Source organism: Homarus americanus, unplaced genomic scaffold (assembly GCF_018991925.1).
Source record: "Homarus americanus isolate GMGI-L3 unplaced genomic scaffold, GMGI_Hamer_2.0 scaffold24260, whole genome shotgun sequence".
NCBI lineage: Eukaryota > Metazoa > Arthropoda > Malacostraca > Decapoda > Nephropidae > Homarus > Homarus americanus.
The window spans coordinates 6,585,571-6,603,102 of record NW_024721079.1 but is presented as its reverse complement, the minus strand read 5'-3'; the positions used below and the strand labels follow the sequence as shown (position 1 = coordinate 6,603,102).

The window sequence follows — 17,532 nt, the reverse complement described above, 5'->3', positions numbered from 1 at the left end:
GAAAGAGAAAATGTGAAACTGAAAGGTAAAATAGCAACACACACACTAATGTGCGTGTGTGTGTGTGTGTGTGTGTGTGTGTAAAATAGGGATAAATGTCCCAATATGCCTTAAAACGCAATAACTGTTTTGCCAAACAATCACATTTTGTCCTTAATGTTTAAAGGAATGAAAAGTAGTATTCACGTGGAAAAATTTGGCGTTTGCTATCTTAACCAAACTTTACCGAAACAAGGTTAGGTTAGGTTAGGTTAGGTTAGGTTAGGTTAGTAATTATCTTATTCATTTACTGCATTTATAGTTTGTATTATCTTTTATATATATATATATATATATATATATATATATATATATATATATATATATATATATATATATATATATTGAAATTCCGCATTAAAAATTAGAAATTGTCGCTATTTCGCACTTATCCCTGTTTAGTGTGACAAAGTGGGAGAGAGAGACAGAGGACAGGGTGACCCAGGGTACCATGCAAGGTGTGTGCCAGCGATGGGTGCCACCGAAAAGAAGGGGTTCAAGTTGAAAGAATACACAACACTTATGAGCAGCGTGTGATGATCCAGCTAACAGTAGCTGCCGAACCAACATTCTAGATTCGCGGAGCAGCCGTTACAGTAGCCGCAGGAGCAGTAAGTGCCGGCCCCACACTCACCGTTCTCCGACCACTCACCCCCACACGCCTCACCCGGGCCCTGTAGCACGAGAAACATGGTGATAATAATGATCATAATGATATAAACAATTATAATAATTTCCTTATTTTACAAAAATAGCATAACAAGAACCACACGAAGTTGGTGAGTAAAAAACACAAGTAATATCTAACATACACAATATACAGTACATCAATCTTTAAAACAAGTTCGAGATTCATTAATTCAGCTTTGAACGTTCAAAATTTTTAACCCTAAAAGATGTGATTATACACGTAACAAGATCACTTCCGCTTTAACAGAATGATAATGGCCAAATAGTGTTGAATTTGCTCTTAAACTCCCCTCTAATTATTTATCTTTCGGCTTAAATTCATTTACACGAAGAGGCAAAAGTCCCTTTACACGCCTGAGACTCGAAACTTATGACCAAGTCTCCGAACTGCTTGTTTACCCATGAATGATATTGTACCATTGGGGTTTTGTACAGATTCAAACTAGAGTGTAAAGTAAATTTTGATTTTTAATGTATTTATACCTTGATAATTTGCACACACACACACACACATACACACACACACACCAGGAATCAAGCATGACGATCATCCAGCAATGACACAATAATATGAGTTATTAGTGATGTTATCTTCATTGGTGAGCTCCGAAGTGGCTATAGAGGCCGATACGGGACCGGCAGGGCCGTCCGCACATCTAATGCGGGAGGGGCGGCGGCAGTGTCTTTCCAGCGCTGGGGTTTGTCTGCTTCGGTATTGCGTCGGGCTAACTCGAAAGTATTGATACCTTCTTGTGTGGTGCTCCTTCAAGCGTTGCGGTTCAATTACAATTTACCCCGCGATGGGGCTAGTTTATTGGGCACACCAAGCATTATGGTGTGGAGTGATCGTCTCCCAGGTGATGGGGTCGGATCGATTGAGCACCTTTTCAGGTTCAAACACACACACGCACACTGGCACCTGTACCGCACATCCTGAGTTACACACATCATACTCTAAAACTGACAAGTCATATTCTGATTTACTCACATTTCATCCTATGTTAGACGTTTTAACTTAAGCACATGAATTAAATTCACGAGTCAGAGATCTGGCAGTTGCGAGAACAGCCCCTTCTCTATGAGGGTTTTATTAATATATGCATATTTATGTAACAAAATACACACCGACGAAAATATAAGAATTCTGTAAAGAAATCTTGATATTTCACTAATAGTAGAGTTCCGGTTGTTGAATGTTTGTCAATATTTTGTCATCGCTGATCGCCCTAATGCTAGTGATTGCCCTACATTAATAAGTCCTAGATCCGCCAGTGAGTGAGTGACTGAGTGAGTGAGTAACTACCTTGGCACACACGGAGCCACCGCACCAGTCCACCACAGTGCCGTACTTGCAGTTGTTGGCTGGTAATCTGTTGCCTCCTTGGTTGCATCTTGGTGCTGCACCAGTCTCACTGTGGACCATAATTCAATGTTTTACAATATTACCACAAAATAAAAATTAGGATAAACAAGAACAGCAGAGAATTATGTCTACTGTACTTTACAGTAAAAGAACACTGAAGTCTGATACACTCAAAAATGCTGATGACACAGACCCATGCAAAGGACCCAAATGAAAATAAGTGTATGATAGCTTTGAATCTATCTATCTATCTACGGCAAAACATACACCAATACCACCGTACTTTAGGTGTGAACTCTTGTCTCTAAATATAGGGAAATAAAGGAGAACAAGAAGTGGTCATAAGCTGTGTTGAATGAGTAAATTACTCTCAGAAGAAAGAAAACATCAGCTATAAATCAAAGTAAATAAGTTAGATAGATATATTGATAGACAGATAGATATTCGCTAAATCATATTCAACATGAATAATACAGGTATACAATGTACAGTGAGAGAGAGAGAGAGAGAGAGAGAGAGAGAGAGAGAGAGAGAGAGAGAGAGGATTAAATTGAAACAGTTAATTTTGGTTACAGTAGAGAGATAATGAGAGATAGCCATGTAAAATAAACAAACAGTTAATTTAGGTTACAGAAGAGAGAGCCAAGATGACGCAGCGAAAGACTTACTGTACTTGATGTATCATGATAATTCACATGTTTACTTTACTTGAAGTGACTCAGAGATCCTGGTAAGATAAAGAGGATCTATCTATTCTATTTCTGACTTATATCTGTGGCCGAATTCTCAAAGGATCGTAAGGTAATATTTTGGGGGGTGTCATGTTAGTTCTACAATTTTAGTGAACAAGTTTGATGCATTTCCACCGGTGTCATTTAGTGTTGGTTAGGTTAAGTTACATTAGGTTGGGTTTGGTTAGGTTATATTATTGGTAGGTTAAGTTCCGTTGGATTTAGTTATATTATGTTAGGTTAGGTTACAATAGGTTAGGTTAAGTAAATCTTAAATACTCACTTGACGATGACGATGACCACAATAACGGCGATTGAGGTGACGAAGCCCAGTGATCTCATGATGGTGGTGGTGGTGGTGACGGAGTCTGTGATACTCTGAAGTGGAGTGGTAGTGGTGACCTTAGTGGTTGTGGTGGTTGTGATGGTTACTGAGGAGGAAGATTATGGTTTAAGTTTATTCGCAATAGTAGTAGTAGTAGTAAGTTTACAACCACACTGTACAGATTAGTAGTGCCCGGATTAGGGACCCGACAAGTAATTTTTCACGTCCATGTGCCCAGCATGCACTTGCCTGGCGGACAAGCTAATATTTTGAGAATAAAATGCCTAGACGGAAAATTGCTAGGTGCTGCGTGACCTGACCTCACCTCACCGTACATGTTTAACCTGGGAGGTCTTTTAACGAGCAGCTTTTCAAAGGAACCACCAAGCTGAGAAGCTGTAGACGCAAGGTGACAGGAGTTCTGACCTTACATGACAAATGTTACCACCAATGACACCATATTATAAGGAGGGCGTGGTAGTTAGGGTAGGAGAGGTGATCGCAGGTGCTGTCTCGTGTTCCCACACACAAGTGAAGTGACAGAGTTATGACACCGCATGTCAAGGGTTACTGCCTCTGACACTGTTTACACGGAGGCAAGTGATCTGTGAGTTGATACCCACAATAAATTTGAACGGGTTTATTTAAATTTTCCTCAAAAAAAATTGTTAGGGGAAGTAAATAAAAATGTTCGGGTCAGTAAATTTTAAGTCACTTGCCCGAGGCAAGTGTACTGTATATTCTACATAATATGAACAGCCTCTTTACATGTAACAATAATTGTATAAGTATTACTAGTCTTGGTGGTGTTCACAATGTTAGTGGTGGTAGTAGTTGTATAGTGGTGGTGGTGATCATGATATAGTAGTTGTGGTGGTAGCCATGGTGGTAATGGTCTGCATGGTGGCCATAGTGGTAGTGCCAATGGTGATATTGGTCATGGTGGTAGTGGTTATGGCTGGAAAAGAAATAATAGTGGTGGAAGAGTTAAAGTTTCATTGACTTGATAAAACCATTTTGGTGAACGATTTAAGGAATGACATGACACCAAGAGGCTGTGTGAGCACTTATATAACTGTTGTTGTTTTGTGATATTGTTGTCGTTGTTGTTGCAATGTGAAAACACTTATTGTTTTTCTGTGAGAACACTTCTGTTGTTATTCTGTTGGAACACTTGTTACTCTTGTTATTCAATAAAAACTCCTTTTTACTTTTAACCTGTGAGAAAAATTTTTCTTGATCATTCAAAACACTTATTACTGTTGTTATTCTGTGGGAACACTTGTTACAGTGGGGTTCTGTGGGAACACTTGTTACAGTGGGGTTCTGTGGGAACACTTGTTACAGTGGGGTTCTGTGGGAACACTTGTTACAGTGGGGTTCTGTGGGAACACTTGTTACTTACTGTTGGAACACCTTTATTCTGTTGTGATTGTGTGAAAACACTTTTTGTTACTGTGGATTTGTTGGAAATTTTGTTTTTGTTGAAGTTGGTTGGAACAGTTGTTACTGTTATGGCTCGGTTAGAACCCTGACTGTCTTTTTTTCTTTAAAAAGACTGAAATAGACAGAGGATAGGGATAAATGAAGAGAGAAGGTTATACAGAGATAGAAAGAAGAGAAGGGGTGAGATGGGAGGAGAGATCGAGATAAACAAAACCGACAGCGATAAGAGAAACAAGAAGGGCGGACAAGAAATTGGTGGTCTTAGGGAAGCGAACAGCCAGGGAGATAAGAGACACACAGAGAGATAACGAGATAACTAGTGGTGATGTTGACCTCCCTTGGAGACCATCAAACTTGACAACAACTGTCTTTAATTGAATCTTGATAAATTGTTTTATTATTTCTGAAACAATTTTACAGACTATAAGTATACAGGTAGGACTATAGTACTGTAGGTACAGTCAAAGTATAGATAAAGTTACAAGTAAAGGTATAGATACAAATACAGTTCTACATGCAACAACGAGTAGAGTAAGAAGTACTGCCACAGATAAAAGAACGATACAGACAGAAGTACAGGCAGAGATCAAGTACAGGCACACGCACTAGTACAGTTACAAAGTACAAGTAAAGGGGGGGGGGTCATGAACAGGCACAGATATTTCACCATGATCACAGTACACAAAGTTTACTTGAAACGTTTAAAAATTCAATATGTCATTCACGTTCACTACGAAGAACAGTGCTAACAAACATGTGCACATGAACAGAAACAGACACGCATTCACAAGTAGACACACACACACACACACACCCACACACTAAATAGGGACAATTGCAGACTAAGCTTTAATAAAGCAACTTTTTCTTTTCGCCAAATACCGATAACTTTTTCTTTTTATTACTACAACTAAATGAAAATTAGTTCGGATAAAGTAAATTATTCGGTTTCATTTAAAGCGCCGTTTATCTCCATAAGATAGACAAATTATACCTAAATTAAGTTAGGTTTTCTATGAAGCTATGCATTTGTATGTAGTACAGTATTTTTATCTATTTTATCGTCTATGACCCGCCAGAAGTTAAAAAATACATAGAAGTTATTTAGTGTGTTACACAAAATAGGAATAATTGCCAATTAGCAATAACTTATACTAATATATATATATATATATATATATATATATATATATATATATATATATATATATATATATATATATATATATATATATATATATATATATATATATATATTGGCACTGGCACTAGAGTAACATAATTTTCTAACTTACTTTATGATGACGTAGATGGTGAGTGAGAGGTGAGAAAGAGGGATTTGAAAGGTGAGAGATAGATTGACTCAGCCACAGCCTCGTCGTACTTGTTCAGTGACCAGAAAGGACTCGGCCAAGGTCCCCAAGTCGTCGCCTCGTGTTTATATAGGAGGGGTGTGCTCGGGGGTGTTACGTGCTGCTCCGCCCACACAGACAACATGATTGGTCAACGAATATCCCCTGCCCCTCCCACACCCCTTGATCTCCGCCCACATCAGACCACTATCCACTAGTGTTCGGCCCTAGGTTATACCCACTCCAGGTCAGGAAGTGCTGCCCACAAAAAGTAAAGTTTGGAGTGAATACTGAGCTAAATACGGTCGAAAGATTGGAGTTACGGTTTCACCTTTCCTTGTGGGTTTTCTTGGAGAGACAGAAAAGAGAAAGAGAGATGACAATACAAAAACATACACATCATTAAGTCACTTCTAACAATTTGTAATGAATTTGCTGCAAGATTTCTCTCAACCTCAGGTAAACTGTTAAGCTATGCTATCAGCTAAGTGATCTCATATATTTTACAGGAATTTCTTACTTGAGTAAGTTAAGCAATATTACGTCTAATACCCACTTAGTATTACCAGTATCGAAAATTACTATTTAGAGTGTATCGTGTTTAACTAATTAAAGAATAGATACCAAAGCTGATTAAATAAATTGTGAAAGCTTTTACAGTTTTAATATGGAAAATTGTTACAATAATTAGCCCTATCTATCGTTAATAGATTTATGCTTTGAAACAAGACAATGATGTGTCATGTCAATTATAAAAACTACGAACGTTCTATCAAACCTAAGTTTTGCAATACCATGCGTCTTTAAAAAATCTTAACTTTTATGATTAATAATTTGATATAATTTCTGAAAGTTGTGTACATTATATTAAGCAAACACTACTCAGTATTCTTCATCTTCAGTGAATCATTACGCAAGTTTCTCGTGGGGACGTGGTCAACCGTTCGGGTCTTCTCAGCCGCTGTTGATTCTTCATTTTTTTATTATTACTCCCATCTTTCTCATATTCTTTTCATCCACCCCTCTCCATCATTATTCTTTGCCTTCCCTCATTTCCATAATCTTCCCGTGGCACCGTTCAAAACGTGTACTGAATATCTCCATCTCGACACAACTGAATAATTATTATATCCGCTTGAATCAACGCCACAACTCACAAATATCCTACTGTCCAGCTGTGGCCCTAGAAAGAAGCTTATTCGTGTTGTTCCATAACCAATACATACATTATCATTTGAACACTAAAATAATATTTGTCCAGTTTCTTCTACAATATAGCATAAGGTGGTGTCTTACTTACTTTATTTACTCGTGTGCAGGCACTGTAGTTTAATTAAACGCGTCTCAATTTGTTCTTTACTTAATTGTACTCATCCATCTGTTACTGGGGATCCTTTTTTGTTATGTTAGTTAGGGGGAATGGAAAGAGATATCTGGCTAATTAAATTTATTCAACAAACACGTGATCTGAATTTATGTCTTATCCCTATTACTAACTAGAGATACCGAGGGGGGGGGGGAATTCACTATACACCCGTAAGATTTTCTTTTTTTGTTCTTTTTTTTTTACGGGGATTAGCCCACCCGGGCACAGGCCACTGACCATTGAGGCCTTGAGGGGCGAAAATGTAATAATAATAATAATAATAATAATAATAATAATAATAATAATAATAATAATAATAATAATAATAATAATAATAATAATTATTATTATTATTCATAGTAAATAAATTTTAATAAAATTACAAATTTAAAAATAAAACGATAATTCATGGTAAATAAAATTAATAATAAAATTACAAATTTAAAATAAAACAATAAAATAATAATAACAATCATAATAACAAGAACACTGTAATAATAATAAAGAACCATAAAGAAATATAAAAATTATAAGCAATCAAATGAGAAACGATGTATGTATGTTCTGTTATCAAACGAAGAGAAATAATTGAGACCCTGCAATTGTGTGTAAATGAGGCAGAAAATCAGATCAGCAACCTGGGACTTGGTCACAATTTTTTTGATGTCATATGGCAGCAGGGTCTACCATTAGACAACACAATATGCTTCCAATATCTTCCCAGAGGGTAGTACCTCCCTGTTTGATAGCTGCCTACTACCTATACCAGAGAAAATATTCAATCAACCTTACCGTGCCCAGTGCGGTCGTCGCTAGCTCACGCAGATGCCGCCCACCCTACAAATACATCTACCATCCGTAGGGAGCATATTCTGAATGTCCAATGAGAGTCTGTTTTTCAAAGATTATTTAAGCATTTTTTCCACAGATTGGGTAGTTCACAATATGTCACGTCAGTTCTATGGGCAGAGCTATCTTCGTGGCACTTGGGGCCAATTGCAAGAACGGTTAGGGGGTGTACGACGCCATTTACGATGACCTTCTTGCCCTGGTCTTTTTCAGCAACATCGCCCTTAACACATGGAATTCTGCACTTTTCGAAGCTTTGGAGGAGTCTCGAAACAAGTTTCCTGGTGGGAATTATTAGCTAGTGCTGTACTCAAAATATCGAAACTTCGAGATCTCTCCAGAGCTTCATAAGGGTGGTATTCCTGAAACAAGATCAGGGCAAGAAGGTCATCGTAAATGGCGTCGTACACCCAACGACTGTTCTTGCAATTGGCCCTTGGTATAGGCAAGGATCTGGTACCTTCGAGGGGATAACGAATGGTGACAAATGAGGGTAATTGTCGCTTAACAGACACTGTAAACACACAGGTCGCCACAAGTTCACAAGTTAATTTTCAAGTTCCCACTGTAACGGTTGGCTGGTTGGCTCTCCTGGGTATAGGCGTGCGTGGGCGTCCCTTTTAGTACAACAAATTAGACCGAGGTCCTTTTTTGTACCCCAGCCTTTGGGCACTCGGCAATATATGGATACTGTGCACTGTCAGATGCGCTTGCCGATGGTGGAACAACCCCCGGGTGTATTATCATCCTGAAAAGTGGGTTGGGTAATCCACTCGGAGCTGAATACTATCAGGGGATCAGCACCACTCTGGAGGATTGTACTTATTTATGTATCATAAATCAATTTGGTCAAAACAAACAATAAGTCTAGATAATATAATATATTAGAAAAAAAAGTTTAATGTGAAATTACGCTTCATTTCCTCTGGCCACATTTCGGAAACCCAACCAGTTATTCTTGACACCTAATCTTTTTACAAAGTTTCAGTGAGATTTATCTACTTGTGACATTAATCACTCTGTCCTAATATGAAAGGATGTACAAAAACATACACAGCTTAATAACATTATACTTTTCTTATGACATCTAAAATATATTGCTTTACACACTCATTGGACCTTACTATAAATCCGGTATTTATCTATTATATGTAATATTGGAATGTTAATATTTTGTATACTCAAAAGATTTTGTTAAGTGTGTCACAGCTCTGAGGACCAGGCTTTGAACTAGCATATTTGAGACAAATTATTACAGTATATACAATGGTTTTCTTGTTAAACATACATTATTACTATTAGTTATCGTTATAACTATTATCAATATTATCTTATTAGATTATTTGTACTCTTTTATCACAAAACTAATGTGTAATATATATATAATCACTATTAATTAGAATCCATTTCCTCAAAAATTAAGAAGTAAGAGTTTAGCTGAGATTTCTGCCGTGCTCTTGAACGACGATAATACAGTAATGGAAAAGGTAGAATGAAGTCGAAATTGTATTGCTACTCAGCTTAGTTACCTCTTATTACAGAAAATATAGTAATAAAACATGTGTGCACACCGGGGGAAGGGGATGGTACATTATGGTGGCAGTGTCCGGCAGTGACTCCCTCAACACTAGTAACACATTTTACAAAGCACTTGTCTCCCATTAACGACATAGTGAAAAAGATACACCTACCCATTATGAATGTCACTGCTGTCTTTCATTCACCTTAAGTTTCTGGTTCTCATACCCAACCTCATGATTATTACTAAAAGTTGATGTCGTCAAAAAGAGACTAAATTATAGATACAAATTTTAAATAAAAATAAAAGTTTCGTGAAACTGTTCAAACTATGTCTGAGAAATCTTCCCAGAACAAAGACCTTTGTCACGGAAACATTGCCAACACGGGGCCATAGCCGGAACAGAGAGAATTTATTTATTTATTCATTTTTTAAGGGGATTAGCCCACCTGGGCACAGGTCACTGACTCACATCGGGGTCTTGGGGGCGAAAATGTAATAATAATAATAATATTATTATTATTAATATTAATAATAATAATAATAATAATAATAATAAAAATAATAATAATAATAATAATAATAATAAAAATAATAATAATAATAATAATAATAATAATGATAATAATAATAATAATAATAATAATAATAATATTTTTTTTCTACGGGGATTAGCCCACCAGGGCACAGGTCACTGACCCACATCGGGGCCTGGGGGGCGAAAATGTAGTTATAGTAGTAGTAATAATAATAATAATAATAATAATAATAATAATAGAGGACCTGGTGAAATATTTATCAAAATAAGGGTATTTTTTAACATTTATCTGAGTAGGAGCATTATTCAAGGAAAATCTGACTAATCATCTACTTTCCTAAGGGATAGTTTGGTCCAACATACGTTAGATGTTCTCCTGGGATACGAGCCAGTGAGAAACCAAACCAAAATCCGGATTCACAATGACTGTATACAGGGCTCACACCATTATGGAAGATACACTCAAGCTTCAGCTTATGGCAGCCAATTAGATGCTTAAACCTCGTCATGACGGGTATTAAATGTTGAGACATCTGAGAATCTGACCCAGGCATTCACTTGGGTACATAGTCTTAATACTGTATGGACAAGACCGAGCTTAATATTGATTATTCCAAGTGTCACGTCGTCAAACATAAAATAAATTTTATATACGAGTTTGTTTGTATTGATTCCTTAAAACAATAAAATCAACATAGTTATTTAACTTACATCTCACACTAAATCAATCACTAACATACATACAGTATATACTCATGTATGTATACACATAATATAAAGGTTGCCCCTCCTGTTCAAGAATGGCCGACCTTAGGGCCACTTAGGCATGAATTTGTTTAAGACTTGAAGATGTTTTCTCCCAAATTGTAATTATAATCAGCTCCCACTCGGGTAGCCAATGACAGATTGTGACTCCTTTGTGTGGGACCAGGATGGATCCTCCAGTGCTTGGAAGGTTTCCAATATTAGGCATGCGTGTTTGGTGTTCTATTTGTTTTCTCTATCTTCATGTTGTACTATTTTATTAAATGTAAATATATGCCTGTTCTTGTGCAAATTGTACATCCGTTTTTCAGTTTACCAACAGTTTATTGATTTGAATGGGGCATTTTAGTCAGTTTTAAGGCTCCCAGTGCCACCAAGGAGCTGGTCTTTCACCTTTTTTATCTGGCTATATGCCCTGAACAAAACGTTAGTAATTAAAGAACCCCAACTTAGTCAAGATGTTTGTGTTTTCCCCGGTTCTCATCTTCATTATGAAACTACGCTTTCCACGTAACAAGTTCATTGCTAAATATAAATATATATATATACTGTATATATATATATATATATATATATATATATATATATATATATATATATATATATATATATATATATATATATATATATATATATATATATATATATGTGTGTGTGTGTGTGTGTGTATGTGTGTGTACAGTATATGCCTGGTATTTATCACATTTTATCTCGTACAGCAGCCGGATAACTTGTCTCGTAGTTAACCCGGGTACACAAATACTGTAGGAAGGATGAACGTCTGGATCTAGCTGAAGCAGTGGTTCTTAACCTTTTTGGAGATGCGCCCAACCTCCCGTGATCACCGTTGAACACATGGTGCCCCTCCCTCTGATCCCCAAAGGGCCAAAGAACACAGGTTCATGGCCTTCATTGTCTTTATAGATCCAAATAAACAAACTTAATACAAATATAATATTTCTAGAACTTCAATTATATTTCATCTGGAATTAATAGAAGGGTATTTGGAATCGTGGTGGGTAGAGGAAGGAGCACACTCCATGTTATTTTCGACATTCAGACTGTTCCGATACTTTGTTTTTGCAGTAACAAGCATTGACAAGCCTGTCTCACAAAGGTACTTAGAAGAAAAAGGATCAATCGCTCGCAATGCTTGCTGATTAAGGTTCAGGTAAACAGGCCAATATTTTACCCAATATTTTAAGTCAGAAATATGTTCAATATTTTGTACCCCCCCACCTAAAACATTGAAAGACCCCCAGGTTAAGAACCACTGTCGCAGAACCAACACTGGATTCCAACGGAGCAGCCGGCACAGTTACCACAGTTGGCACAGTACATTCCATGACCACAGTCATCGTTCTCCCACCATTCTCCTCCACACCTCTGTCCGGGGCCCTGCAACGATGATACAATGTTACAATGTGGTAAAGTGATACAACACTTCACTGGTAGAGGTGAATTATAGTACTGTGGTATAGGAAGTGTGGTACCGTGGTGAAATAAGATATAGTGTGACTGATTTAGTGTCAAATCACTTGTCTTCTTAGGTCCCCGTGCAAATTTTAAAAGGTCTCAAACCTGTGTGTGTGTGTGTGTGTGTGTGTGTGTGTGTGTGTGTGTGTGTCAGTTCATGAACATCATACAATATCTAAAAAATTATTGGCCTAGTTAAGTGTTTACATCAGGGGTACAAATTTATCATTAAACTCTTTTTGAAGGGGGGGGGGCGTGTTTGTATGTAAAAAAGACGTCTATCATGAGTCTATCTGTCCAAAAACATGTCATCCCAGCTTTTAACCCTTGAATTTTTGCACATGTTTAAGCTAGCATGATATATTTTCTCAAACTAATAGACAATGTAATCATCTCCATTATACATATGCACAGAGGCGCCGAAAATGAACAGTATCGAGCATTAATAACACACATATGTGAACGATACTCTGATATTGTGAAATGCGTTTTTACCTTTAAAGTTAAGAGAAATGTTTAATGAGAGATCTTTGACAATAAGAACTATGAATTATAATGTTTGTTACAACTTAACCATGTGCAATTATTATTATGTTAACTAACAGCATTTTAATGATTACTTGTCAAATCATTATTATTAAGGGTGTTTTCTTAGTTTTATTAGCATCATATCAATTATCAAAATTATAACGATAATCATCATTATTTGATAAGGTGGTAGACGTACCTTAGCACAGACATTGTTGCCACACCAGTCTTGGAAGGAACCATAATCGCAATCGGTGGGTTCCGTCCTGGTGCCGTGACCATCACAACTTGGTGCTGCCTCGGAAATACTGCAGAGAAAATAGACATAGTCATCAGACTGCGAGATAAAGACATCGTTTATAATGTTCAGTAAGGGTTGTCTGAGAACGCTACTGGTGTACATAACACAACAAACATCACGGGATATATTCATTATTCGACAAGAAAAAACGTATTATACAAAAGAGTTTCTGTATCACCCACATTTTGCTAACTCTATATTAGTAACCCCTAAACTTTGACCTGTAACGATGACGCCAACAAAATGCACCTTCGCTCACGTATTGAATCATCCAATAATCTTAATAGTTTTCTATCACTATCTTTCAGTTTATGAAATCTGAAATAAAGCCAAGAAAGAAAAAACACAGGATGATCACTGATTCTCAAATGTTTGTATTCAATATTTCCTAGGACCCAGTGCAACAATACCAGATACCCTCACCACCCTATTGTTGTGTCTAATATCACAAAAAAAAGTTAAACGTGGAATCTCAAACACAATAACAGGTATGGTACTCTAAAGTTGGGGCTTCCGAGGTTCTCTGGATAGGCTCGATGGGGTTTAAAACAAAAAATATTGAGAATGATGAACATCACTAAAGGAAGCTGACTGAACACTCGCTTGTTTGAAAGGTGATGAACAGTTACACCTCTCTGCCTTGTCTGCCAATTTTGGTCATTATTTTCCAGAAAAGAAGTTTGAAATTTTAAAAGAAAAATTCTGGGTAAAAGAAAAATTCTGGGTTGAGGTTGACACCTGAACAAGAAAATGAGTTGCTCCATCTCACATGTGACAACAAGGCTTCAAGAATCAAACTTTGTTATCATTCTGGACTAGCGTTTCAATCCACCCTTAATTAATTAATACAAGTACATATATTATACACCTGCATATATTTTTTTAGACCTTGCAACCCAATGGATAGCATCCCGTGAACCGTACTTTGAAGAGCAGGATTTGACCGTCTGAGGCTCTGTCTGTTTTGCTGTTGTGGTAGTGTGTGTGTGTCGGTACACATGTGTTTATACACACGTTCTTGTACGTATAATGGAAGCCTGTTCTTGAGATTTTGTTTATGGTCTCTTCCTCATGGCATACACCTCATGTATCCACTTTATTCCTATACAGTATGTTACCTACATCCAAAAATTACCTTTACTAATACAGTGCATGACTATAATTATGAGGTAGGGCTAAAGCAGTGAATTATAAAGCTCTATCATTACGTATTTTATGTCTTCGTGGAGTAAACAAGAGAAAGAAAACGAAGACAAGAGACTAACTATTTAGGCTTAAAAGATATTGAAAAATTATTATATTTTGTATACTTACTTAAAGAAGAAGATGGAGACGATGACAATGGTGAAGAGGATGTCGGATCTCATGGTGACGGTGGTGACGACTGTGGAGGATAATGTAAGATTTTTTTTTATTGTGTAATAGTAGTGATGACTGGAATTTGACCACCACAACACACACACACACAAGTTGCAAGGTTTGTACCAGATGTGACAGCTCGGTTATCAGTAAAAAAAAAATTCATGCGTCATAATTTCCCCAAGACTCATTGATGGTGGCCTTAAAATTGCACATGGAAAGAAGTCTTAAAATTAACACTAACGCTACCTGAGATAGGGGAGGGGGTAGGTTGTCGCTGTCGAGAGAGCTTGAAGAGTTCGTTAAAAAAAATCAACGCTACGGTGGATTTATTATGGGTAAAAACTCTAGTGTAACTGCAGCTTCAATAATGGTCAATAATGTTGTCATAGTCATAGTGTTGGGAAATATTAGTAAAAATAAATAAAGACTCGAACATAAAGTAGTTACAGCAAATTCAACAATACCCATGAGGCTTCAGTACCATAAAGACGATACCTCAACCTAAATGGGAATCAAAGGACGATGAAAAGTAATAAAAAAAAACTAATTTATTCAGGTTTCACATATCAGAGTTGTCCTCAACCTATAGATGGGATTACTTAGAAGTCATTCAGAAAATTATTTAGGTATAAAGCACGGGTAGAATAATTCACATGTTGTCTTAGTATATATCATAAAGATGTTACCTTAATCTATACAGTACACTTACCTATACACGGTATATCAGATTACTACAAGTCAAGATGAATTTCACTTCAAGGTTAAGACTATAGGATGATAGTTCCGTTTCCCTGTCGGTCTGTCTGGTCTGTGTCTGTGTCTACTGATTCACATGTCTCTTAATACTCAGATAATTACAAATGAAGGTCAGATGGTCAATATTAAAGATCAAATGGTTAAGTTTTAAAGGTCATATGACTAGAACGTAAAAGGTGACGGGGTTAAAATAAAAAAGTCACGGGTCAAAATCCAAAGATCGTGAGGTCAAATTCGAAAGGTCACGGAGTTAATATTGAATGAATGTATTACTGTACTGAGTTACGCAATAGAACCATTTATACTGTGGACCCACGGAAGAAAAATCCTGGATAGAAAGACAGACAGAATTATAGAGAAACAGAAAATAATAGACAGAGTGAATTATAGAGAAACAAAGAAGGGGAGGTTAAGAGAGAAACAGAAAGTAGGAACAAACAGAATAACAGAAACAGCCAGACAAAGAAGTTGAGATAGAAAATGGGAAGACTGACAGTAATTATAAGGAGACAAATAAACAAGTGAAAAATGGAATAAAGAAAATAATAGGATAACAAAGACAGCCAGCCGAGAGAGAGAGAGAGAGAGAGAGAGAGAGGAAGGCGGAACAGACCCCAGCAACAAGGCTGCAGCACCGAGGCCACAAGGATGACACAACACCCTACCCTCCTCCTCCCTCCCTTCAGGCCAGCTGTGGTTGTCACTGTACCTCACTGTTACTTGATCATGTCCAAAACGTGTTGTGCGTGATGATCGAACCAGTTCGGTTCGTGGATTTGTATGTCTGACTGTCCACACAACAGCGTTCATATTCTCATCATTACAATATTCTCACAATTGGTCGGCCTACATAGCAGTAAGGCTAGTATGGTTAGTCAAAACGGTCAATGGTCAAGTCACCGATGAAGTGAGACTACTGTAGTGCTAAGCGGACGTTATATTACTGTGCTTCAACAGTTAAGGTATTTAAGCGCGTTAATATGGTAAATAACGGAGACAGAACTCTCTGTACACACTGAGCTACCACAGCAATGTAATGATGATGTTTAAACAAACGTTGTATAGCTTTCTATTATACAGTACCTTAATTTGCCTCTTTGTATTGCAGATGTTCTCCTAATATTATCTTTCTTTGACAAAAACGTTGGTGCGTTTTAAGGCTTAATTAGGCAATTACCCCTATTTAGCATAATCAAATATATATTTACCACTTATACTACAAGGCGTTGTACCAACAGACGCAAGGCTCGTCATACATACCTTGTGGTGTTGAAGGTAATCGCTGTAGTGGCACGTGTTGTTAACGTTTGATGGGTGACGTGTGGAGCAGTTACGTTTATGTCTGAAGTTAATTGTCAACAATTATGGCTGAATATAATTATTGATGTATATAGCTTTTAAAATGACGTTAATTACTGTTGTTTAATGATAACGTTAATTGCGGACGTTTATGGCTAACGTTGTGTTGATTATAGATGACCTTAATTGCTGGCGTTTATAAATTATTTTTGGGGTGACGGTGGTGTCAGCTGACGTGCAATAGCACCTCCGTGTTACGGCTGTTGGTTCTCACTGCAGAAGTAGGACTTGATCAGCCCAATCAAGTGTAGAGTGGAGTGGTGTTGTTAGGCTTACTGGTCACTTCGCCTTTTGTCTATTTCGGCCAATCAAGTGCGTCCTGCTGCATTATATACCCAGAGTGACACATGTTGCCCCGCCCACATCCTTGCTCCTCATTGGTCGAGATGTCCCACTGCCCCGCCCTTTCCAGCCCACCCCACCCACTGCCAGACCAAAGGGTACGCCCATCCATGTCCTTGCAAATGCACAAGCATCAATTATCCTTGTTTTAGCGTTGCAAACTCATCTTAATTTTTCAATTATCCTTGTTATGGTGATGCAACCTAATCGTTATATAATTCTTGCTGCTCTGATAAGACTGTTCTGGTATGATCTTGTTTTCACAGCTTAGCAGAAAAAAATTTCGTTTCCGCAGCTTCAGCAGGTAGAATGATTTTGCCTCCTCAGCTTCAGTAACGATTTGTTGCTTCTACAGTTTCACCAGGTAGATTGGTCTAGCTTTCACAGCCCTAGTAGGTAAACTATTTCTGCTTATATAGCTTCCG

At 37.3% G+C, this 17,532-nt stretch overlaps 2 protein-coding genes across 2 annotated transcripts; both read right to left on the bottom strand.

Annotated features, from left to right (window-relative positions):
* Positions 1-305: 305 nt before the first annotated feature.
* LOC121861498 (neuroparsin-A-like) lies at positions 306-6,043 on the bottom strand. The gene is made up of 4 exons (XM_042359296.1): positions 5,890-6,043; positions 3,107-3,254; positions 2,033-2,141; positions 306-713 (listed from the first exon to the last, which is right to left on the bottom strand). The coding sequence occupies exons 2-4, from the start codon at positions 3,163-3,165 to the stop codon at positions 585-587; spliced, it is 297 nt and encodes a 98-aa protein (XP_042215230.1). The 5' UTR covers positions 3,166-3,254; positions 5,890-6,043; the 3' UTR covers positions 306-584.
* Positions 6,044-11,886: 5,843 nt separating this feature from the next.
* Positions 11,887-17,057, bottom strand: LOC121861497 (neuroparsin-A-like). The gene is made up of 4 exons (XM_042359295.1): positions 16,667-17,057; positions 14,603-14,672; positions 13,187-13,295; positions 11,887-12,381 (listed from the first exon to the last, which is right to left on the bottom strand). Exons 2-4 carry the CDS (start codon positions 14,653-14,655, stop codon positions 12,247-12,249), a joined length of 297 nt encoding a protein of 98 aa, XP_042215229.1. The 5' UTR covers positions 14,656-14,672; positions 16,667-17,057; the 3' UTR covers positions 11,887-12,246.
* Positions 17,058-17,532: the final 475 nt, after the last annotated feature.